At 50.5% G+C, this 24,188-nt stretch overlaps 9 protein-coding genes across 9 annotated transcripts; 6 read left to right on the top strand and 3 right to left on the bottom strand.

Moving 5' to 3' along the window:
* Positions 1–1,470: 1,470 nt before the first annotated feature.
* Positions 1,471–3,239, top strand: BP5553_07628 (uncharacterized protein; the record flags this gene model as incomplete). Its single annotated transcript, XM_032016251.1, has 4 exons — positions 1,471–1,717; positions 1,771–2,125; positions 2,166–2,297; positions 2,840–3,239. The coding sequence occupies 4 exons, from the start codon at positions 1,471–1,473 to the stop codon at positions 3,237–3,239; spliced, it is 1,134 nt and encodes a 377-aa protein (XP_031867482.1).
* Positions 3,240–4,067: 828 nt separating this feature from the next.
* On the top strand, positions 4,068–5,765 carry BP5553_07629 (Uncharacterized protein; the record flags this gene model as incomplete). The annotated part of the gene is made up of 4 exons (XM_032016252.1): positions 4,068–4,155; positions 4,212–4,450; positions 4,507–5,280; positions 5,331–5,765. The coding sequence occupies 4 exons, from the start codon at positions 4,068–4,070 to the stop codon at positions 5,763–5,765; spliced, it is 1,536 nt and encodes a 511-aa protein (XP_031867483.1).
* A 1,606-nt stretch (positions 5,766–7,371) lies between these two features.
* On the bottom strand, positions 7,372–10,183 carry BP5553_07630 (Uncharacterized protein; the record flags this gene model as incomplete). The annotated part of the gene is made up of 2 exons (XM_032016253.1): positions 7,372–9,427; positions 9,696–10,183. The coding sequence occupies 2 exons, from the start codon at positions 10,181–10,183 to the stop codon at positions 7,372–7,374; spliced, it is 2,544 nt and encodes an 847-aa protein (XP_031867484.1).
* Positions 10,184–10,558: 375 nt separating this feature from the next.
* BP5553_07631 (Uncharacterized protein) lies at positions 10,559–11,177 on the top strand (the record flags this gene model as incomplete). The annotated part of the gene is made up of 3 exons (XM_032016254.1): positions 10,559–10,750; positions 10,805–11,043; positions 11,108–11,177. 3 exons carry the CDS (start codon positions 10,559–10,561, stop codon positions 11,175–11,177), a joined length of 501 nt encoding a protein of 166 aa, XP_031867485.1.
* Positions 11,178–11,515: 338 nt separating this feature from the next.
* On the bottom strand, positions 11,516–12,213 carry BP5553_07632 (40S ribosomal protein S13; the record flags this gene model as incomplete). The annotated part of the gene is made up of 4 exons (XM_032016255.1): positions 11,516–11,689; positions 11,750–11,796; positions 11,914–11,946; positions 12,012–12,213. The coding sequence occupies 4 exons, from the start codon at positions 12,211–12,213 to the stop codon at positions 11,516–11,518; spliced, it is 456 nt and encodes a 151-aa protein (XP_031867486.1).
* A 1,111-nt stretch (positions 12,214–13,324) lies between these two features.
* BP5553_07633 (U2 snRNP auxilliary factor) lies at positions 13,325–15,296 on the bottom strand (the record flags this gene model as incomplete). Its single annotated transcript, XM_032016256.1, has 5 exons — positions 13,325–13,351; positions 13,404–13,615; positions 13,667–13,931; positions 13,984–15,108; positions 15,165–15,296. 5 exons carry the CDS (start codon positions 15,294–15,296, stop codon positions 13,325–13,327), a joined length of 1,761 nt encoding a protein of 586 aa, XP_031867487.1.
* A 240-nt stretch (positions 15,297–15,536) lies between these two features.
* Positions 15,537–16,846, top strand: BP5553_07634 (putative N-glycosylase lyase; the record flags this gene model as incomplete). Its single annotated transcript, XM_032016257.1, has 3 exons — positions 15,537–15,658; positions 15,710–16,061; positions 16,112–16,846. 3 exons carry the CDS (start codon positions 15,537–15,539, stop codon positions 16,844–16,846), a joined length of 1,209 nt encoding a protein of 402 aa, XP_031867488.1.
* A 308-nt stretch (positions 16,847–17,154) lies between these two features.
* Positions 17,155–17,989, top strand: BP5553_07635 (putative endonuclease lcl3; the record flags this gene model as incomplete). Its single annotated transcript, XM_032016258.1, has 2 exons — positions 17,155–17,529; positions 17,582–17,989. 2 exons carry the CDS (start codon positions 17,155–17,157, stop codon positions 17,987–17,989), a joined length of 783 nt encoding a protein of 260 aa, XP_031867489.1.
* Positions 17,990–19,675: 1,686 nt separating this feature from the next.
* On the top strand, positions 19,676–23,412 carry BP5553_07636 (Uncharacterized protein; the record flags this gene model as incomplete). Its single annotated transcript, XM_032016259.1, has 2 exons — positions 19,676–23,120; positions 23,171–23,412. 2 exons carry the CDS (start codon positions 19,676–19,678, stop codon positions 23,410–23,412), a joined length of 3,687 nt encoding a protein of 1,228 aa, XP_031867490.1.
* Between the last annotated feature and the right edge of the window lie 776 nt (positions 23,413–24,188).

Consider the following 24,188-nt stretch of genomic DNA (forward strand, 5'->3'; position numbering starts at 1 on the left):
TGCTCCTAGAAGGAGGCCCAATAATAAACACGATGACATGACATGACATGATGATGACATGCGGACGATAGCGATGCCGAGGATGATGGTAGTGGTGTTGGTGTTGGTGTTGGCGGAACATCCTGTGTAACAATCCCAACGCGGGGCGCGAGAGAAATACGCGCATGCAATACAAAGGATAATTAAATAAGATAAGATATAATATAATAATATAAACTATATTGGCAATAAGGCAGGCAGCTGGAAGGCGTGAGTCGTTGGGACAACAATTCGCGAGGCAGAATCACAGCCGTAGGTCAAGCCCGAGGTTGAGGGACCTGAGGCCGCGGTCGAGGTCGCAGACACAGCCCATCCAGTCCATCCAGCCTTGCCCCCCCAGGTCCCATCGATTCGCTCGAGGTGCGGTACGACCGTGAGATGTGCCACGCTGAAGGGCTTTCGTCCAGTAGGACCGTCATTTGGCTGCTCGTGACGATGAGAGGTTGGCCGCAAGGCCAATGGAAGCGTGCGGCGCGGCGTTTGGTGGTGGGCGCGTGAGGTGAAGGCGGCCGGTGCTGTCCAGGTGAAAGCGTTGCGGTGCGCTGACTCGAGTCCCGGGCTCTGCTGCTCGTCATTAATCGAGGCGAAGCGCCCACCCGCCTACGGGCCTCCCGCTCCCGCCGCACCAAGTGCCAGCCACGGAGGACAGAGGACGTAGGGGTTCTCATCTCATCATCCCAATAGTATCAAAAGAGCGCGGACAGTGCTCAGTACGTAAGTGGTCCTACGGCCGACCATTGGCTGCGTCGTTGAAGCTGGAAAGGGCCAGCGCGGTACCCTTAACGGCAGGCCTGATACAGTTGCGAGCCATAGCGAGTTGCAAAGCGCAGTGTGGTGCTACTCGTATATCCACGTTGGTGGTTGTTTATTATTCGTCGTTGTCCGTTCTTGTTTATTTTTGTGATGGAAATCAGTCAGGTCCACACCGACCGAACAAGTCCCGGTCCCCAAGGTCCCCAAGGCCCCCCAAGTCTCCCAACAAAAGTCTTGCATGCCTGCTCTGGTGCTCTAATCTCCGTATAGGGGTCGTAACGCGATGCTCGGCACGGTGGGACGGGTATTCAGGCAGATCTCAGCCTTACAACGGTTGCGACACACCCAAGATCGAGAACCTAGAGTCGTACTCTACCTGTACCTAAACCTGTACATACCACGCCGCTTGGCGGCAGTCGCTGGGGACTGCAAGTTCCGTGCGAGGCGAGAAAGATCCCCTTCCGTCTCACGAACCGAGCAGGAACAGTAAGCTTCTCCGGATTCCTGACGGTGTACTATTATTACTCTGGACATATTACTCCGTATTATTACATACCTTAGGTACATGTACCGTTCATGTACTTTCGGACCATAGGACGAATGGGGAGTAGCCGTAGCGTACGTTGGTACTAGTAGGCTAATTGACCATGGTGCGGAAGAGGGTGTTGGACTCCCCCAATGGTAGTTACCTACCTTAGTCTCCTGGAGCTGGTCAGCGTAAGAACCAATACTCCGGAGAGCACGAAAGGAGGTACGCAGCACTTGGTACTTCGTCCCTCGTACGGAGCAGTACCGGCCTCTTTTCCTTGGGAGCACCATGGTGCTATTACAGAGGACTGGACTCGGTACGGTTCTGGCTCTGGAGCTCAGCCGCTCCGACGGAATGTGGCCACCGTGCTGGACGTATGGAAGCACTGGGCTGTACGTAGGTACTCGTACTGTACAGTACCGTACTTGTCGGTGCTGACCAGTGGGCAGTACCTCGTACCCAGTCGTCCTCTCTTCCTCTCCAGTCCCCAGTCCAGCTGCTCTTCAGGAAGTTCAGGCCCTGGCGACGACTGGTTACTGGAGCAAGTGGCAGTGCCCCCCGTCGCCATTGGCTCAGGCAGCGAGTGGCCCGACTTTCACAGAGTCAGCAGAACCGGCGCCCACCAGAGAGCTGCAACCTGCGTCTGCAGCCTGCACCTGCACCTGCACCTGCACCTGCACCTACACCTGCACCTTGTACGGTTGTACCTGCGCAGCACTTATTATATGCTGGACATAGTTCTGCCCCTGGGGCCTGGCCGAGGTCGTACAGTACTCGTCGGTACTGTACATACGTACGGAGCAGGTAGGTAGGAGGGAGTAAGCTGAGTAGCGGCAGCATACAGTCACGGGAGCACCGCAGATGGAGGAGCAGGCAGCGTCATGTGCAGGAGGGCATTGATAGGAGCACTTTTCAATGGGTGCCTTACGAAGGACGAAGCACTACGTACTGGCTACGTACTAGCTACTGTACGTAGGTACTTTGTACGGTATCATTCAGATTCCATTCTACCCTCCGAGTCCCCGAGTCCCCGTTCCTTCGACCAGCTGGCCTGGCACTGTTGGGTCGTCCGGGGCACTTCGCCTACGAGCAAGAATAATAATTGCGGAGTAGGTTCACTCACTCACTCACTCACGCTACCACTCTCATTACCACTACCACTACCACTACCACTATCACTATCGCCATCACCGCTCTCGCACTAACGGAGCACCTAACCTACCTGCCTCCCGCCTGCTGGCCACACGCTCAAAGGGGTGGCTAGCGGCTCGGCCGCTGTCTGCTTCAGGGCTTCTCCGCCTCAGGGCCTGGATGGATCGCCGCCGGCCTCCCTCCCCCCTCCACCCCCCCCGACCGACTTCCCTGCGGTCCTGATCCCCAATCAGCCCTGGGCCCTGGGCCCTGCCTCGCAAGCCCCTGACTGGACTCCCCTGGGGCCACACGCTACAGGCGCTGTCGCAGCAGCACTCTGTAGTGAGGACAACACTACTACATACTCCGTACTGCTACGAAGTACAGTACTGACGAGCCCAGCGTCTGGAGCCCCTCCAAGTTCCAACAGCCCCAACAGCCCCTGGAGCAGCCTTGGAGCCCTCTCTCCCCTCAGGTCCCCGGCCCGAAGACAGGTCGCCTCTGGTCCACTGCTGTGGTCGCCCCCCCGATGTTCCTTGCGGGCGTCCTGGGTACCGCCGCCCTCTACGCGAGATCTGCTTGGATACGCCCGAAGAATCATGCCCCTTACGACGTCTTTGCCCTCCGCCTACGGGCTCTGGCTGAGCATGAGGCCATGAAAAGCCCCAGGAACCCTCCCAATCGAAACCATCGGCCCACCGTGGCCATATCGGAGGACGAGCCCACGGAACCGCTAGACCACGCCAACCCACTAACCTCGCCCAAACGCACTAACACCCAGTGGTAACACGCCCGTAACGTGCGGACGCGCTGGGTCGAAAAGGCGGAGCGCGCCTGTCCTCCTCCAACTTTTACTCTCCGGACGCTGGTCAGTGCCAGTACCTTCGGAGTATATACGCTGTACGGCCCTGGATATCCACATGGGTTGGCACTGGCCCACCTGCTTGGCTCTGCCTCTGGCCCTCTGTCGAGTCTGCTCAACCCCTCTGCATTCTCTGCAGCCAGGAGCAGGCCTCGCCCTGCCCACTTGGCCAACCCCCCCCCCCCCCCCTAGTCCCTCTCCCCAAAGTTGCGGGTTGGTCTTGGTCTCTTTCATGCAATAATGTTCATCTCTTGTGGCTTTCCCCAGTAATATCTGCTATGCAATCAATCGCTCTATCTACTGGCGCCGGACTACAATTGTGGGCTCCAATCCGCCTCCCCATATCTTCCCTTCCGAGTCCTGGTCTCTCATTTATTATATCTCCCCATCTGCCCCCCGCACCTCTGGCTTTCTCCCTCTTTGGCAACTCTCTCACTCTCATATCAACCCCACAAGTCTCACCCGCTCATGTCATCGAACGTCCGGCCCGTGAGACAATCGGTTACTGGACGTCCCGCTGTCTCAGTAGACCTGCCCCGGATCTCTGGTCTCCGTTACCCTGTGTAACAAGTTCCGGTTGTGGGGAATAGGATAAAGCTACCTACCGTCCAGCGGTGTTTGGAAACTCAAACCTCCCTCGCTGTCGTCGAGAGCCGATACTCGAATAGCAGGATATTTCCCTTTTGCCCTCAAGGCTATCAATCTCTCCAGCACCGGCAATCGTCTTGCTAGGCGTGAAGATCGCTGGGCGCCATGTCATCGAACGCCACACGTGCACCAGGCCAGGGAAGATGTCTACCGCCTTTCCTCGAAGCAAACCAATTTCCGTTAACTGGTGGTAGTATGTTCTTGATTCTCGTTCCGTCATGGCCGTGTTGATGCTAACTCAGCATGTAGATCTAGAGGGGAGGTTCTGTTCGGACGTACTAGGTCCAACATGCTGTCTGCCCTGCCCACAGGCAGAATGGCTCTACCCGGATCACTTCGATGCCATCACTAGATCAACCGGTTGGATTAACGTGGTCGGGTTGGTTGGCATGGTCTTCATGCTGGCTTCTTTTGTGTTCTTACCAGTAAACAAAACCCACCGTCATTACCTCAGTATTTGTCTGGTTCTGGCGGTAGTGCTCATGGAGGTATGGCTTTCAAACCCTTTGCCCCTGCTTCTGAATTTCTGCTTACGTTGGTACAGCTTGGATTTATTATCCCGCTCGGCGCGCGGCCGGAGCAATGTTTCAACGCGATTACCCCCAATGACATGACAACCAACGTGCCGTGCGCATTATCCGGGGCTTTGGTGATTGCTGGGGGCTGGGCCGGTTTGATGTGGGTATTCTTGCGAGCGGTTGCGCTGCATCTCCAGATCTGCTGGCAGCTGGTTATTGGGAAGACGTTCATGTGGGGTGCGCTGGCTGCTGGATGGGGGATACCCGCAATTGGGTTGGCATGCGCTATGGTTTTCAGCGGTGTATCATTCAGATTCGGAAACACCTGCCACATCAACCACAAGCACAGTTTGGCCGATCTGTGGATCCCGCTGCTCGTCTTCTCGGCCATCACCGTCGTCATTCAGTTTGCCACCTTCGGATATTGTATCAAAGTCTACCTGGCGTCACTTGTCGACAACTCGAGCACAACGGGCACCTCCGACTTGCCATCGTATTCCAACAGCGTCCGAGGAACGCTCTCCCCACGCCAGGCATATCGAAGGGTTCGAAGGGTCATTGAGCTTCAATGGAGAGGAATCGCAATTGTACTAGTGATTATCGCCGACGTGGTCTTCTTTGCAGTTGTGTTCGTGTTCATGGACGACATCCAGACGAACCTTAAGGAAAACCCAACCAAGGCCCAAGATTGGTTGGCATGTCTGATCGCCACAAAGGGACAGAAGAACAAGTGCCTGGATCTTGGGAGCAGCCTCATGGTTAATGAAGCTACCGTCATGTCGGTGCTTGTGTTACTATCGGTAGGTCATTCTGCAAATGATATATCGTCATAAATACTAACAAATCTTAGTTGAACGGCATCTGGCTACTAATCTTCCTTGGCCGGCTCTCAATGCTCACAGGCTGGTATGACCTAATTAAATCATTAATTAAGCCCACCAACGAGTTCGTGAGTGTCGACGTTCGACAACAGAAAGACCCGAACACATATGAAATGCTAAGCCGCGAGCGAGACGTCACCAAGACGCCCGAAGCCTTTGCGACTCCAGACATGACCCCAGTATCGCCCACTGCCAAATCACCCATACCCGGAAAAGGTCGCGAAACCCCTGACTATTTTGGGCGCGAAGCACGATATAAGTCGCCATCGCGCTCATTCAGCTCACCCAAGCCTCCACAAGGGCGGTCACAGCAGCCAGTCCAGTCCTGGGATTCAGCATCTACATATGCCCCCCCACAGCCTCCTCCACCTGGGATGGACCCACTGGGCATGAACAAGTTCTGATGACCCACTTTAGAGCTCGCGGCTGTAATATTGCTTTGCTCGCACTTCAGCGTTTCTTTCACTTGTCTATATCTTAAAAATTATACTTCTATATCTGGAGGCAACGATCATTGTGGAATTTTGGTGGCCATATTGCGGACGAGGGCGCATGGTGTTTTATTAATTGTGGGCATAGACAAGCAATGGGATTTGCGGCCTTCTGTTGACTTGGCAGCTTGGCCAGGCATTCAATATGGGGGAGAGGTAGTTTTATACCCCCCAACTGAGGAATGCATACCAGCATTTCGCGCCAAGGGCAAAATTTAATAATTGCTCGGGTACACTGTACAATCCGGCATTGAATGCTGGCAAAGGCAGCGACTGTGCTAGTGGGGTTTACACCCGCGACGACCAAATGGAAGCAGACGGACGAGGACAGGGGCAAGACTTCCCTGTGGCCATATCTTTGATACTAGAGGAAGAAGCCTAATTTGTTTGGGAATGGGGCTGGGAAAGAGATATGGCAGGGGTGAAGCACGGCATGTATTCATTGTATATTGAATGGAAGACAGAGGAAACGCGTCTCTGTAACCCAGTGTTCGATAAGGGAGGAAGGGCAACTTTGACGTGCTATGGATCGCAGAACAGAATGAGATCCGGCCGGTTGATGAATAATTCGTCGTGTACGGCGCGAGATGGGATTGATTAATCAGACAAAACCAATATTTTCTTCAAATAAAAAATATACCCCGTCAAAACTATACGCTATCAAGTCAATTCGCATGTAATTGCTGATCTTTACCTTTCTTTCTTACTTGCTGCTTTACTCCAAGTGGGCGACCTGACATGGATCCCTAGTTCATTGAATAATACTAATATATGACTTCTCACTCATACCTTTTTTTTATTAATGGGTAATCTAATGTACTTCTTGCAGCACTAGATGTGCACAGAGTAGCGAGTTAGATTCTTAGAGCATTTTCCGCCCTTGGGTTGAACGATCGTGCTTAATGACCCTGCCTATCCTCGTTCAAGTATCCATAGGCCGCGAGCGATGGGAGGAGAATTACTTATCGAAGAAAATGGCCGTACATAAGACGAGTCTCATGCCACCGACGATTCTATTGTCGTTGAACATAAATAATAGCCAAGGTATAATGGTGGCACACGCGCCAGAGCGGTTGTCAATTTCTTTACTAGATTGAGCAATCTTAGAAATCCAAGCCAACGGGTTGAATCACTTCGCAGCAGCTTAGTAGGCTCGATTACACGGCACTTGCTTAGGTCAACAGATCTTAGAATTTCTCAAGGTTAGGGGATTGCCAATTCAAGTTGTTTAAAAACCGCGAGAAAGAAATGGGAGAGTATGAAATCCACAGGCAATAGATGCAAAACATCCTCCATAGAGATTCGACATAATGTTATCATGACGGAGTGCAGGAATGATGTTTTTTTATTAGCCCCATCGAGGCAATACGTGTACCCCCGGAGTCTGAGTCCCTATCCAGGGAACTGCTGGTGACGCCCGTAGTGGCGAAACCTATGCTATTTACATATCCCAATATGCCTCTATCCCAAGGACATGGTAGCCTCCTCTGCACCATCTCCAAGAAGTACGGACGGGGCCTCACCCCCCATCAACAACCCTCACCTGCTTCGCCATCGCATTGCACAACTCAACTCGGATGCCTGCACCGGTGAGGACATGGATCCACAATCTCTGTGTATCACTTAGTCTATCATTCTCACTTTTCACTTCCGCAAACAGCACGCTTTTCTTTTTCGGATCCCAAAGGAACAAATCCGGAATACCTCCTCCACGGACTCTATACTCCTGGGCTAGGACCTTGCACACTGTTGCTAGCGCAGCCCCATCAAAACAATCAATAATCTCGAGGAGATCATCGAGTTCGAAATCCCAATCCAGTCCAATGACACAAGTTCTTCTCTCGCGCTCTCTTTCGTCAACGGCGCGGATTATCTGGGCCGCCTTGCCGTTCGCGATCTCGACAAGCCGATGATTGATCTCTGATCCACGGGATGGAAAGAATGCATCAGTGTGCAGATCCAATGGGCAGGTCTGGTATGCAGTCTGAAAGACGTTGGGGATGTAGATAAATAGAACGTCAAAGAAGAGATATGCAAACAAGGTGCGTATAATTCCACCCTCGGAGTGGTATCCTTTGAGACCGCGTGAGCGGTACGAAGAGAGACACATGGCCTCGACGCTGCATTCGCATCCCTCTCCCTCTCCATCCTCGTCCACCCAGATCGTCTTTGTACTGCGTTGCTTCTCCTCAGCTGGCTGGGTAGATGTGCGTCGTTTCAGTACGGGAGGATATATTTTCTTGATCTGGATTCCTTCAATAGTTACTTCAGTTGGCTTGGAAAGCAAAACATGACCAAAATCATGCTGTTCCCGCATGGGGATCTTGAGACTTTTCTCCAGCTTCTTGATTCGCTTTTGCAGATCGTAGTGGTAGATCATGTGGCAATCTCTATCCTGTAGTCCTTGTTCGCAAGTCTGTAAGGACATGCGTTTCCAATGCCGTTTCTGCTGCTCAGGATCGGAAATTCCCTTAGAAGGCGAGATAGCATACATATAGTGCTCTTCTAGCAGTGCCTTACGCTGATACCAGGCTCCGCGACGGGCGGCGTGGAAAAGTTTTTGGGAGAGCAGCTCGGTCAGGACGGTATGTTCCTGCAAGTACATCTTCAAGCGGCCAAGGGCGCTGGCAGCTTTGTGAACAATCCGTGTATATACCCAGGCTGGCGAGAATCGGCGGACATATGCTCCTTCGCCGCTTTCATACACACTCTCCTCCTTGCGCAATTCTTCTTCAAGAAGCACTATCCAGCGTGGATAGATTCCGTCAAAAATGGCCAGTACATCCTCGAAGCCTTGCTGCTTGTTATTACCATTAAATTCTAGGATATTATCGACTCGAAACTGCGTCCTGATTGCTGCCTCAAACTCCAATAACCTGGACCGAGAGGGGAAGATATTGGCCGATCTTGAGACGAGATAAGTCGGAAAATTTCGACGAGACATTCGAGCCAATATGACGGTTGTTAGAGACTTCTCTGTCCATTCCGTTGATCTGTAGAAGACCAAATGAACCCGCTCAAAAAGTTTAAGAGTGGGTTGCGATAGACGAATGCAAGGCCCTGTGCTATTCATAATCTTCCGTAAAAAGTGGTTGTCTCTGTTCAATTCAGAAACTGTATTGTCATCTGTAGCAACCCGAGGGTTATCTTCACCACTGTCGGAAGTTGTAGTGTGTTCACTGTCAGACTTCTTTAGTCCGACCCAGCCTAGCCCACTTTGACAGCGGCTCATCCTTCGAAGAGCTCCTAGCAATTCTGCCTTGTTATTCCCTTGAATCTTAGCATCTTTGGCAAGTCCCTTCAATTCATCTAGGCTAAGGAGCGAGGAAGCTTCCTCCAGGGTGTTAATTGTTCCCTCGGAAGAATCAGCGAAAGAAAATGGTGACCCTAACACAGTACCCTCCGGCGGGGCAAGCTCTGCGGGGTTGACTTGAACGGGGGCAGATGACTCTGGCAGATCTCGCAGCGACTGAAGCTTTTCCACGGCGCATGGAAGATGCGAAATATCGCTATAATAACCTAATCGCTGAATGCGGTGCCATGCAGAGGTCTTTCTGAGGAACAAGCGGACGTAACTTTATTTCCATTAGTGACTGTTCTCACATACATAATTGTAATATGAAGAAACATAATATTTGAACTTCTGTGAAAGACCAAGTAGGGTCTCTGGGCGGAGTAACCACCATTACCCCCTCGTTACGAAGGATACTTGAAAAGAATGAAGGATAAGAGAAAGGGAATGTTAATATAACATATTTGTTTACGAAAGCCTAATGCTGAGCGCAAATTTGGGACTTCCATATATTATAGTCTAGAGGAGAGGCGCTGCGGTGATGAACTCACAGATACTGGGCTTCATAGTCCAAGCTCTTCCATTGATTGAAGATCTCCATCTCCTTTTCATCAAAGAGGTGACTTTCATCGGCCAGAACAGTCTCTAGCGCTAAATTAAACGCATCGACATAAATAGAGCTTTTGCCTTTGGTCCAGTTTCTTTGAATCAATCGCTCTTCCAAACGCTGGGGAGCTTCCTCGCCGGCTCTCATTGCCTCATACTCCTCAATGGATTCTCTGTCAGTTTTCAAAGGGGGCAAGGTACTCTCAAGCTCGGTAGGCTTGATGGATGCAGCTCGCTTCCCACTCTCGAGATCGTCATCTTCTCCCGAATCTAAAATTCCATCCTCATGATTATATGGACAGTGTATAATCTCATCACGGGATATTCTTCGAGGCTTTTCGTTCTCCTCCTCAGCACTCCGCCGAGTTTTCAGGCGCTTTGCAGGAGGGGTACGAGAACCATCGTCGGAACTCGTCGAGGAAGAATGGGCCATTTTGGTAATCGACGACCATACCTACCTAGTAATCTCATGAAGTTGGCATGGCTGGCAAAACAGTTTTTCGAGAAGGTAGAGGCGCGTTCAATTTAGACTCGCTACGCGACATCACGTGCTTGCGCGACGGCTCAGACAGTGGGGATTCCGTTCCTGAAGGAATATCGTAGGCGTAGGAGATCCAATTGAATAGTTCAATAGTTCGTTCCAATCCAATTTCAAAATAAGACGATACATTCAATTGCCTGGTATTTGGCAAGGTACGTATCATCAAGCCAGTAGTTTGTGGTCTCATGCTGACTCGAAGATCCTTAGTCGGCACCATTCAATCCCAGTCCTAACTTGTTATACCTATTCCGCCGAATTAGGAATATAATGTCGCAACCAGATGTCCCAGACGTGGGGACACAGGAGAACCCTCCTCCAAGTACCGATATATCAACCGAAACGTACCAACCAGCAATCCAGCAACAACTAGGGACCACAACGTCTGTACCGACTCCATCAGTTCCCGTCCCCGAAACGAGGGACATTGTGATGAGCGATAGCACTCCGGATAGACCAGCTGTATGTCCCCCAAGGTGGCCTTACTGTGCGATCCGTGGCCTAATTAACTCATAGTCTCCTGCAAACGCAATGGGCGTAACGAATGTTCCCAGTCCCGTTCCCCCAAGAACTGGTACCCCGGGACGCAATACAAATGGCAACGACGCAACCTCGCGAGCAACTTCACAGCACCCCGATCCCGCCCCTACGATCCCGAAAGAGGCGCCACCTCATGGCGCGCCTACAAGACAGTACCTTAATAGCAAAGTTACGGGTGTGCTGCTAGATGGAATGAAGCACGTAGCGAAAGAGCAGTACGTGCCCGTGGTTCTTGAGACTGCTTAAAATTTATCGGCGCATATTCTGACCGCTTTTTAGACCTAAGGATCCTTTACGAGTGCTGGGAGAGTACCTACTACAGAAGTCCAGAGAATTGGAGGGGACGTAAGGCAACACGGATGGGTTCTTCAATACTTGTAATACTACGGGACTAGGCAGTTTGTGGGGTGGGCGTCTGCTACAAATAAGATATGTGGGGTTTAAGGAGCTATGCTAGGCCAGCAGGCAATTGGTAGTAATTCAATATCTATCTCTCGCAAACCGCGAGAGCGGTTGTCCAACACACACAGGAGAAGCACCATAAGGGATAGTTTCACGGGATCTCTGGGGTGAGATTTTTGCTTTGTCATTTCTATGATATCAAGGTCTGATAGCAGATCAGCCATCGATGCAAATAGCCCATACCCCGAACTCCATGCCAAACCACGAATATTTCCATCTTAACATCTATGCAACCATGGTGCTGGCAGTGGCGCTCTCGTATCTCCAGGTGGGTGGGAGGACACCGACGGTCTTGTAGTACCGGGAAAGACGGTGGATACGCGACTCGACGAGAATGAGGCGAAACTTGGAGTCCTTGTCCTTTCGGTTGCGCTCAAGATGCTTGCGGACGGCGACAGCCTTAAGTTTTAAAGATCAGCATACTACACTACACCCCAATGTCTCGGGAATAATACAAACCTTCTTGATCAACATGTATAGGTCCTCTGGAATCTCTGGGGCAAGGCCTGTCATATTTCACTCCGTCAGTCAAAGACCAAGCAGAGGCAATGTTGTATGTATATTTGGCACATCATAGGAGAAGATCCTATGACAGCAATATAATCATGTTGGTGATATCGTACCGTTCGACTTCAAGATTCGGAGAATCTTGTTACCTGTTGAACTTGTCAGTACTGTCTCGAAGAGCTGGATAGCTACAATAGATTCTAAATTGACATACCAGTAACAACTCTGACTTGCGCAACACCGTGGGAATCCCGTAGGACGACACCGATTTGAGATGGGGTTGCTCCCTTCTTCGCAAGCTTGCAGATCTGGTCAACAACTTGCTCTGGGGTTGTCTTGAGCCACGCTGGGGGAGTGCGGGAGTATGGGATGGCGGAGGCTGAGATGCCCTTGCCGTTGCTGTGCATGCGACCCATGGTGATAGAGGGAGTGTCGAATTGTTGTCGTGGTGGTGATGTATTTGACGGATGTTCGCGATATCGATATCGAGAATAAAAATTGAGGAAGTTGAAATTGTGCGTTCGCTTAGGCGTCGCGCTAACTTTAGCGCTATCTCTCGTTTAGGTATTCTGCATCTGCTCGGAAATAAAATCGCAAACCACTTCTAATCCTTCTACCAACATCATCACGAATCGCGCCATGCTCCTGTCGAAATAAAAGCTCTGTCTGCCAGCCAGAGCTGGGAGAGCATTGCACAGGCACTGGCACCATTGCTATTACTACCCAGCCTCTTTATTTCTCCCGTACTGATGTGTTTGCACTCATTTCCTAATACTGTGTAAGTTGCAACCTCCTCTCCACATTCTCGATAGCACGAGAGAAAATTTTCACATGATGATACTCCATTTTGCTATTCTGGCACCTCTTGATTTAGGATCTTCTGCGGAAGGGACGATGATCTTAACGGACTTCTGATTTTCTTTTTGTCATTACACCGTGTTGGTTTGCATATGCAGGCAGATATATCTCGTCGTCAATCGCTAACACTATGTTTAAAGATCTATAGATTCTTGCCAACAATCCTCATGAGGCCCCGGTGCCGATTTCTTTTGATGCTTCGAATAATATAGGTTTACATATAATTATATTGATAGCTGCAATGTGCACATACTAGCTAGAATACCAATTGCAGTAAGCTTTTAACATTGCTTCCGTCAGAACTTCGTGTAGATCGTAAATCGTGACAGCGTCCCTACGAATATTTCCTACATTGTGCCCACATCTTCCTGCCGCCACTAACTACACTATCTTGAACTATAAAGCTCCTGGTCTAGCAGAGAGAAAAGTCTTAAGTAGCTCTAGTTAGATCACATATTTTGGATTCTTACACATCAAGATACAGCATGTCTGGTAGTACTCGAGCTCATTTACACGTCATGGCTAATCGGACATTTTTACTAGAAATACAGAGGTATGGTTCCTGATACTGCGGGATAAGATGCAAAATAGAGGTAAAACTTGCTGTCGAGCTGCCTCGGTATTCAAGCATCAGGTATGAGTGTGTGTAGCGCCAAACGAAGCAGATAATTACCAGGCAGACACCTCGAAATTTTCCTATATAGTATGTCAGTCAATCACTCTCTCATAGACAGCTAGCGGATTTTACCTCTGAGAAATAGGTCGTTACGACGGTACGATCCGCAAACTTTCGGCCGGCGAGAGCCCGAAGCGCCTTCCCTGCTGATTCTGGAGTGTCGAACTTGACAAATATCTTGCCGACTCCATTTGATTGTCTGCTTCCACCCGTGGGTCGCGGAATCTTCAAATCTAGTACTTTGCCGTACTTCTCGCATTCTTCCTTAACATCATCGCAGATTTCTACGAGGTGGTTAGATAGCTTTTCTCGTTTCAAGTCTAAGGTTGACATACCTTCATATTCATCATTGTCAATGAGTTCCTCCGGGGTTACCATGTTAAGCAATTGCAGGACTCGGCCATCCTCCAAGCCCTGCGAGGTAGTTCCGGCAAGCATGGACATTGCGTTGACTCCCATCTCAAGACCTGCAGCCTGAGTGTTACCGATGCTAGCTCTTTGCACCTTAAGATGTTTATCTCCTAATTCCATTCCGTTCAAGCCTTCAACCGCGATATCTGTTGCTGCTGTTGCGTCGGCATACTCGCAGAACGCGATACCCTTTACCAAGATCAGCTGAAAATTCAGAAATTGGACTTAGGCTACTACTTACCCTAGACTCCTCGGTGCTGCTATCCTTCACCAGCACAAATGCTTTCAATTCTCCAAATGAGACCAATAACTCAGTGACTTGCTCATCCGTCAAATAAAGCGGGATGTTTGAGATGCATATTTTATTCTGAGTGTCCACCACGACGTTTGACACAACACCAGGCTCAAGCGGAGTCTCATCAGAAACTGCTGGAACAATGTAGTCCGTCGGGCGACGAATAGAGAGGCCTTTCGTGTCACCGTTAGCTGCACCATTTCCAGCATGGTCGTCCTGCATTGTGATCCCATCGAGTGCCAGAGCTACAGTGGCATCTGAAGGAGACTTGAATTCAAGTAGAGCAAATGATTTGTCCTTCGAAATTTGAGCGGAGATGCAAGGATCTGATCCTTCGATAACATTGAGGCCATTTAGCTGAAGATTGAAGAAGCTGACGAGGGCCTCTTCCTCCAAGCCTGGCGGCAGATTGTGGACTAAGAGACGTTTAGCTTGGCGTGAGTTAGAAGGCTTCAGAGCCGCATTCGTAACTGAGCCACTGGGTTGCGCCATGAACGCCTGTAACTTGCTTGGATCCATGGGTTGTTGTCTCGGGGCTCCTGGCAAGGGAAACATGCCGGAGAGTTTGGCTTGCTCCGCAGTCACATTCTCGTAGCCTTGTGGCTTTATATCCCATTGAGTCAATCTTCTTCTCCGCTCAAGGATAGGAACAACATCTGTCAGATCCGGCGTAGGTTCCCGCTTCTTTGGGGGAGGGGTGGCACTCTTCTTGCGTTCTCGTCCCGGTCCTCCACCAAATGCATCGCGGTCGCCTCGATCGCCTCGTCTTCCTCCACCACCCCGTCTTTCATCGAACAGATCTCGATCTCTCCTAGGGGGTCTGTCATCATCGTCCCTTCTAGCGTCGCGTCGTGATGACCCTCGGTCTCGATCCCATTCTCTCTCCCCGCCTCCCCGTCGATCTCTGCCGGAATATCTGTCCTCACGTTCTCGCTCTCTGTAGTCACGACTCGTGGAGTATGAATCTACGTCGCCATCTCGCCGCGAGGGACGGGGTCCTCGATGCCCTGGAGACCGAGAACGGCGTCGGTCCCGGTCACCTCTATCGCCACGTCGATCATCGCGAGCAGGCTTTAATCATCAGACAAATACAAAGAAATACAAAGACATAGGCAAGGTGAACTTACAGGGTAATCTCTGGATGAGCCGTGCCGATTGCCATCTGTAGATTCTTCATTGTTAGTGATACCTGGACGTTGTGGTTTGGGTTTTGTCGATGAGGGTGCCATGCCTCTAGATGCGTAGCTGTCGCCGTTCATGGTGACAACGCTAAGCTTGGGTATGTTATAATATGTGGGTAGTTTGAGAAGGTCAACTCTTCCGATGTTTGTTTGCGACGAGGCCTTGAGCCTTGAGGAGATGTTTTTCACTCAAGACGAGTTCGCGAATCCGCGCTAGGCGAGCAACCCCTGCATTGCGCTTTGCTTCGTGGACAAGGCTTGATAATCCGTCTCCTCCACGACTTCTCCTTCGATATAATATTCAGTCCCTTCTCGATAATGGCAAATATCCGTGTCTCTGAGTGGCGGAAGCTTCCAGTAAGCCTTGCGGAGCTCTGCATAGATACTACTTTGCGATGTGGGCAATCTTTCAGGTGGAAAAAGCTAGGCAATGATGAGTGGTATATCAATGCGTTCCTCGTTATCGACAAAAGGGGCTAATCCTTAGGCAGGTCCTGCGCTCTCCACGGACAGATTTTGTCTTTGAAACAGGATGATTATTATCTTCATTACCGATCTATGAGACCAAGCACCACGTGCCCATTGATTCTTCCAAACTCAGTCAATTCTCACGTGGCCAAGATTGAAAATGAGGATGAAGCAACAGAAAGCCTACTTAGACGATACTTCAACCTCACCCCCAATGTCGCCACTCTGTACGAGTATTGGTCTTCGGTTGATCCTAATTTTAAAAAGAGGGCTCCGAGTTTCGCAGGCGTCCGTATCTTGAAGCAAGACGCTTGGGAAACTCTTGTGGCATTCATATGTAGCAGTAATAATAATATAGTGAGGATATCACAAATGGTATGAAAACTCCTTGGTATCTACGGAAGATTTCTGACATGTAATTATAGGTTAATAATTTATGCTTGCATTATGGGCCATTAGTTGGGCGTATCAATGATGTATCCTTTCACGATTTTCCTCCTCCAGAGGCCCTCACTGGACCCAGAGTTGAGGCGCACCTCCGTGAACTTGGCTTTGGCTATCGCGCTGCGTATATAGCCAAAACAGCCTTGATGGTTGCAAATGAAAAGCCAGAAGGCTGGCTACAGAGCTTACGCAACGATGGTGATAATCCGGACCAGAAATTACCGCGAGGAGGCCGGGATGGTTATCGACGAGCCCATGAGGAATTGCTACAACTTCTAGGCGTCGGGCCAAAGGTGGCCGATTGTATTTGTTTGATGGGGCTCGGTTGGGGCGAAGCCGTGCCTGTTGATACTCATGTTTGGCAGATTGCCCAGCGCGATTATAAGTTTGGCAAGGGGAAAAACAAAAGCCTCACGAAGGCTACTTACGACGCTGTTGGCGATCACTTCAGAGAACTTTGGGGCAAGGAGGCTGGGTGGGCTCATTCCGTGCTTTTCGCTGCGGATCTAAAAACGTTTTCAGAGAGGCTTGCGCCCAAGGTCAAACTGGACGTGGAGGAAGTCAAAATTAAGGAAGAGGACGGGACCGTCGTAGAATCAAAGGTTATTGTGAAAAGGGAATACACATTACATGAGGTGAAGGATGAGTTTGGGAAAGACAAGGTTTTGTCTGAGAGCCCACGTAGTCAGAGAGCGAAGCGTCGAAGAGTTGTATAGAATTACTGTAATAGTGACATGCAATAGCCGTTGAAATATTAGGTGTAGGTACTACTTGGACACCTTAGACATCCTCTGACTTATGACCGACCTCAGAGTTTTGTCAATATTGGAAAATTAGCCGCACATTATATAAACTGTAAATTCATGTCAGTTAATAATTATTGTTTGGCAGGATCTCTGGCATCGTGACCGAAGTACAGCTCTTTCGGAGCTTCACTCAAGCCTCTACGGCCCTGGGAACTTGTCGGCCATGAAGCGAGGACTTGCTTTCCCCACCATTTCCAGGACCCCAACCCACAACAACGATGCCATGGCCACCATGGCCCTCGAATTCCGAAAGGGACACCGATGGCAAGAAGCGGCGTGTGCCATGGACCGAAAGCCTAAATGCTACAGATTGGTCTCATTACACGGATCCTAGGACGCTGGTTCCGACGCTACTCCTCACAACAACCATCTTGGTGTCTGTTCGCGTCTATCGTTCCTACCTGCGCCGTATTCCAGAAGCCACCCATATTCGACCTGGGTCCTTCAGAAAGCGGAGCTTGTTTGGTACTGTGACGAGAGTGGGCGATGCGGATAACTTCCACCTTTTTCATACGCCTGGCGGGAGACTGGCAGGATGGGGATGGCTACCATGGCGGAAGGTTCCCGACAAGAAGCTGTTGAAAGGCAATACGGTATGTTCTAACAGCTTCCAAGTTGCTCTGCAGAAGTTTAATGCGTCCACAGATACATATCCGAATAGCAGGCGTTGACGCGCCCGAATGTGCCCATTTTGGCAGGCCAGCACAACCATATTCCGAGGAGGCCCTACAATGGCTCAAAAACTACATTATGGATCGTCGAGTGCGGGCCTACATCTACAAGCGGGACCAGTATGAACGGGTCGTGGCCACGGTATGGGTACGGAGGTTTTTATTCCGCAAGGATGTTGGAAAGGAAATGCTCAAGGCGGGGATGGCTACTGTGTATGAAGCCAAGATGGGAGCTGAGTTTGGAGACTTCGAGGATAGTTATCGGAGGGCGGAGGAGGTCGCAAAGAGAAAGAAGGTGGGGATGTGGTCAGGAAAGGCCAAAGACTACGAGAGTCCCCGAGACTATAAAACCAGGATGGCAGCTATTCGCGAGCTGAAGTGATACGTACCTTAATTACAGATGATACCCAAGCTGGAGAATCCAAGAATTCAAGACGAACAAATGGGGCTGACACCTTGGGGATTTTATTTTCCGTCGTGGTTTATATTTGAGACATTTGGATATAGCTCTGAGGATCTTTGGGTAAACCCGATGAGCTGCTTCATTCAGCAGGGCATCACCAGAGGCTAAGCGGGAAGTTGAGTTGCTGTCAGGCTTTTAATCCCACGGATAGCTTTCAAATTGAAAGACCATGATAGCCATAGGTGCAGATTGAAGCTTTCCGTTGCTACTCCTCACCACGGACACTTGCATGTTGGGCTCCGGATGCTGAGGCTCGCCGATCCCACAAGCCCGACACTCCAGCAAGTCCAGTTGGGTTTCCTCCGCGTTTGGGGTTGAGCCTTGTGTAATGGATTTCATTGGCCCATAACCAAAATTCCTGATAATTGCCCCAGGAACCACGGTCCTACATGGCCCAACTGGAGGAATGATATAAATGAGATACCCGGCATGCGGCAACACCGTAGCTTCGAAAGAATCCCAGGTACTGACTCAGTATTGGACATGTCCTTTGCGATGATTGTTGTGGATTGTGGGAGATAAATACTAGTAACTGTACTCCGGATGTGCACTTCGTATTGCACCGGAGCAGCACTGTATGTCTGAAACGAAACGGGGAAGGCGGAAGGCGGAAAACCGAAAAGGAGATTACTGCGCGAACCCGCCGCTTCATCTCTCGCATCTGCGGTTCCTTCGATTCCTCGTGCTCATGGAGTAGAGCAATCAATCATTCTTCTCGTCCAGTTCTCGTCGTGTCCATCAGTCGCTCATTTCCAATCGCCCCAGTTCTTCGTATTTCTGTTGTGTTTACTCGGTACGTACCCTGTTCCCCGACTATATGTGTTCTCCTATCGACTCGACGCAATTAATCCAAACCGCCCTCGAACGTCGCCAGAGACCTGACAACAGACTCCAGGTCCCAGACCGCCCACGCTCTTTTCCGCCCGAACATTCACTCGCCATACCATTTCGACACGATACCTACACTGCTCGATTCGATCTTCTCTCCATCATACAACACTGCTGGACCCGCGCACCGTCCTCCATCTCACCAAAGCCCCAGCCCCCGAGCCCCAAATCAGTACCACACGCTCCTCAATCCTCTTCGCATCCTCTGACGCTGTGCTGAGTCACTTCAAACAATACAATTCGTGGTGCAGTGCATCTGCGATCATATCAAATCTACCCTTCGACTGTTCGACCTTGACGGCGCGCGACGGCGTCCAGACTTCAATTCACGATCTCTCGCCAAGGCTGAGTTCTGACAACCAACAGGAGACTACTCGTATTATCGGTAGTAAAACCTGGTTCTTCACGGCCGCGCGACCGTCCTTCACTTTCGACCTCGCGCTGTTTTCACTTTCACCTTCACTTGCACGCCATTCTAGGGTCATTAGGGGAGGCATCTACAGTTAAGCTTGAGGTTTGAGTTCCGTTCGCGTGGATCAGCGTGCGACAATTCGATCACTGCGACGGAAGGTGATGGAATAACTCTGTGCTAGGTAGTGCAAATGCGACTTTCAACGTGAATATAAGAACAACACTAGCCACTCGGCTTTGGAGAATCACTAAACATATCACTGGAGGGGGACAAGAATTGTTAATATTAAGCTTCCGGAACCAGCCATGAAGCCCACTTCATGGCGGTGTCCATCAGGGGAGCGTCTATTGTCGTGCATCGGCCTTCTTCTAATCTCGCTCACCTCATTCACGCAAGCCATCACCTTTAATCCGGTACCTTCACCTGGTCTCGATCTGTCGGCGTTGGGCCGGGTGGGCTTGGCGGGCGACTTCGGTGGAATTTCACTTTATCAATTCGAGGGACAGAACGAGAATGGGTTCAACACCAATGGCAGTCAATCGCTACTCACACGATTCCCCAATGGAGACTTTGCGAGCCTGGTGTCTGCCGATGCATGTATCCGAGCTATGTGCCCATTCATTATGAAAGATGGCACCTTGGCAGGGGTGGTTGTAGGCGGAAATTTCACAAGTTTGGGCGGAATGGAATCACCAGGAGTCGCCATGTTCAACCCGAATACCTCTGCTGTCGTACCTCTCCCTGGGCTCTCCGGGCAGGTTTCTGCGCTACTGTGCGACCAAGAGACAAATACAGTGTACGTTGGAGGCAGCTTTAAGGGAGAAAATTCAACCAACGCCCTAGCGTGGGTGGGTACTACTGGGTGGACCAATCTGCCTTTTGCAGGCTTCAATGGCCCTGTGAATTCTATAGCCAAAGCCTCAAATGGCCATATAGTCTTTGGGGGGGTTTTCACTGGCCTCGGCAACGCCACTGGTCCCAGCCTACCAGATCAGCAGATTATTAATATCTCTGGAGCGAATATTACAGCTGGCTCGTCGGCGTCAACCGCCGGCTTCAGTGATCCTACCAACATTGTTTGCAAGACTAGTGGGTTCAGTGGTGCCGGCGATACCTGGCTCCTGGCTGACAATACGCCTGGGTTCTGGAAAGCGAATTTTGGCTTCGGATTCCAGCCCACTAAATTGCGACTATGGAACACTCATCAGGACGGAAGAGGCGCTAAGACATGGAGATTCACTGCCATGCCGATCAATGGCATCATGAACTTCACCTATGTTGACCTCGCAACTGGTCAAAACGCATCCTGTTCATCTGAGTGCCCGTTGAGCAGCGACACCAGTGTCAAGTTCCAGGATTTCCATTTTGTTAACGTGATTGGCATGAATGCCTTCCAGATTGACATCTCGGCTTGGCATGGCAATGGTGGTGGTCTGGATGGAATTGAGCTCTTTCAGGACGACATCTTTACTTATGCTATAAACGACTTTAACGAACCCACATGTGCCGGCATCAAGATTGCCTCGAATAGTACTTCTACAGGGCCTTGGACCGTGACTCCATCCCACCAGAGTTCATCTAAGTACTTGACCGCTGCCGTCACTGGATCTACTTCTCCTAATGTGGTGTTTCTCCCTGACATCAGGCAATCGGGCAACTACTCGGTTAATATATACACACCCGGATGTCTCCAGGACAATAGCTGCTCAACTAGGGGCAGAGTTAATGTCACTGGAGTGATGGCAAGCGGTAGTACAAGCGCGGGGTTCAGCACAGAAGTATTCCAAACCAATAACTTCGACAAGTACGATCAGATATATTTCGGATACATTGAAGCTGGAAGCACCTCTTTCCGCCCTTCAGTGGTTCTCGCGCCAAGCTCAGGCCAAGACGTACCGAACCTCTCCGTCGTTGCCCAGCGTGTAGGATTCAGCCTTATCTCTTCAACTGGTGGGTTGAATAGTCTCTTCGAATACGATCCTAGCCAAACTCTTATCAACCCCTCTGATTTCGCCAATTCAACCTTTGATAAAGCCGGCATGAATCTAGGTCCAGAGTCTGGAGTCAACGCGCTGGTGACTTCCGGAAGTACTACATACGTTGGGGGGAATTTCTCTACAGGCACTTACAAGAACATCCTCGCCATCGCCGATTCTGATGCCAAGCCACTCCCTGGAGGCAGCTTGGACGGAGAAGTTTTAACCATGTCCCTTGACCGGTCTACATTGTACGTTGGAGGCAAGTTTACGAAGGCGACGGGCGGTGGTGGTGTGGGTGACCTGAATCGCGTTGCTGCTTATGATACAGTGAAGAACACATGGGCTGCTCTAGGGGCAGGCGTCAATGGTTTGGTGTCAAGCATCGTTCCACTTTCGATGAATGTCACAGTCAACGTGCCCGAGACTGTAATTACGTTCACCGGCGACTTCAATCAATTGCTTGCCTTTGGAAAGAACCCCGCCGTTTCAGTTACGGGATTTGCAATTTGGGTACCCACTCGCAGTAACTGGCTTCAGAACCTCAATGGTACCACTGAGGTCATCAATGGGGCGCTCACGGCTTCTGTAGATCTTCCTGGTGGTGGATCTCTGTTTGCTGGCTCTCTGTCCTCCTCGCAACTTGGTGCTAATGGAGCCGCAGAGCTTTCGTCTACACTGGGCGCTTTCCCTGTCCATATCAAACCACTAGTAGCACAACAGACAGGCGCCATAGCAAGGAGGGATACCAATAACAAAACCGCAAGCGGTGTTGTTACAGGCCTCTTCTACAACAATGGTGGTCGGAATATAACAATATTGGGTGGCCATTTTGTCGCAGTGGGATCTAATGGATCTGATATTAACAACCTCCTCTTTGTCAACAGTTCAAACTCTGACACGGTTACTGGTGTCGGGCCCCAGATCTCAAGCGATTCGACTATCCTAGCGTTGGCTATTCAGCAAGACACTCTTTTCGCCGGAGGTAGACTTTCTGGAAATGTCGACGGTGGCAAAGTAAATGGTTTGCTATCATTCAATCTGGCTACTGCGTCACCCAACACTCAGCCACCGGCCCTTGGTGGGGGTGATGTTGCTGTGAATTCAATCACAGTTAGACCTGATACAGGCGATGTTTATGTTGGTGGTAGCTTTTCATCAGCAGGTTCTCTGGAGTGCCCTGCAGTATGTGTTTTCTCCACGTCCGCCGCCCAGTGGAACCGCCCGGGATCTGATCTGGGAGGTATCGCCAATACTATGACCTGGGCCAGTGAAAGCTCACTCATAGTTGGCGGTTCGTTATCCATCGATGGCCGCAATGCCCCTTTGATGATATTCGATGCCAAATCCCAAAACTGGACTGTAGCAAATGGGGCAGATACAATCCCCGGCCCCGTGGTTGCGATGGCGGCAGCTAACAGTGATGCCTCCGAGTATTGGGTTGCTGGCACGGCCACAAATGGATCCTCTTTCCTCATGAAATACGACGGTACAACTTGGGATTCTGTTGGAAACACCTTAGGAAGTGGAACAAACATTCGAGGTCTCGAAGTCCTGTCACTTACTACGAAACACGAATCATCCAGCTTGCTCTCAGCCAGCCAGTCGCTCCTTGTCACTGGCTCTCTAAATCTTCCAGGATTCGGAAATGCCTCTGCTGTGCTCTTCAACGGCACCACCTTCCAGCCTTTCGCCCTGACCAGCTCCGCCTCCAACACTGGCAGCAGTATCTCGCATCTGTTCTCGGAAAAACAAAACGTTTTCACTTCGAAAGGTATGCCCCCAGCCCATGATCTATTTATTTCATGCTAATAAACTCTATAGGTGGTGGACTTGCTAGAGGATTCATTGTACTCATAGCACTCGGTATCGCTTTGGCATTGATATTCTGCATGGTTGTTGCCGGAGTAGTTGCTGAACGTATCCGACGTAAGCGCGAGGGCTACGTAGCTGCACCGACTGCCAGTTACGATAAGGATGGAATGTCGAGAATACCTCCCGAACAGCTCTTCGGATCGTTAGGCCAAGGCCGGAGTGGGATCGAAAAGCAATCGACACGGATATGAAGATGAGAGGTTGACGGCGTATGTGTTGGTGGCGTTCTGGACAGGCTGGCCGGCCTTCCTGCGGTCGATATTCTGCGGCATTCATTTTGGGCATTCTATACTACAATGTACAGCGCGCCCTTGCTCCTCGACGAGCTTTGCGACGGCCTATTTGACGACAAGCACCAAGTGCTATATTCATGGGCTTCCTGCCTTATTTTCCTTTTCAGTTACAGAGAGCCTAATGTTTAGCGCCAACTCCCCCCTTTTTTTTTTACTCCCGATCTTCACTTTGTAAGATATATTCTCTGCAGCCACGTCACAAAGCTGCGAGGGGATGGCGGGAGCCACACCTCATGTATGTTCAAAGGATGTAATGCATTAAACGCTAGGGAATCAGCGTATAGCATGGAATTAATGAAAAAACTTATCAACACTTTATCTGAAAATCGTTGTGGAGAGTTGAACTGCACTTGTGACTTGAGTCGCTTTGTACATGTAACTTGTTGCTGCAGATCGCAGCGACCGGACAGCACAGGAAGTGCCTACGTAGAGCCCACCATATCCGGCGCGTGCCCAGCCATGCTGGGGTGGTTAACCACAATTGACTCCTATCCTCTGTAGCCCGAGATGCCGACTCGTCGACATTATTACGAAGTCGAACACCGACAACTTTGCAAGCCATGTTCGGCGAGATACTCGGGGGGTTCAGATTTAAGCTCATCGGATCGTCGCCGTTGCAGACCGAATGGAGGAAGATGGCGTCCGCCAAGGGCAAAGAGGAAATGAGCAGCACC

Source organism: Venustampulla echinocandica, assembly GCF_003357145.1.
Source record: "Venustampulla echinocandica strain BP 5553 chromosome Unknown scaffold_6, whole genome shotgun sequence".
Classification (NCBI taxonomy): domain Eukaryota; kingdom Fungi; phylum Ascomycota; class Leotiomycetes; order Helotiales; family Pleuroascaceae; genus Venustampulla; species Venustampulla echinocandica.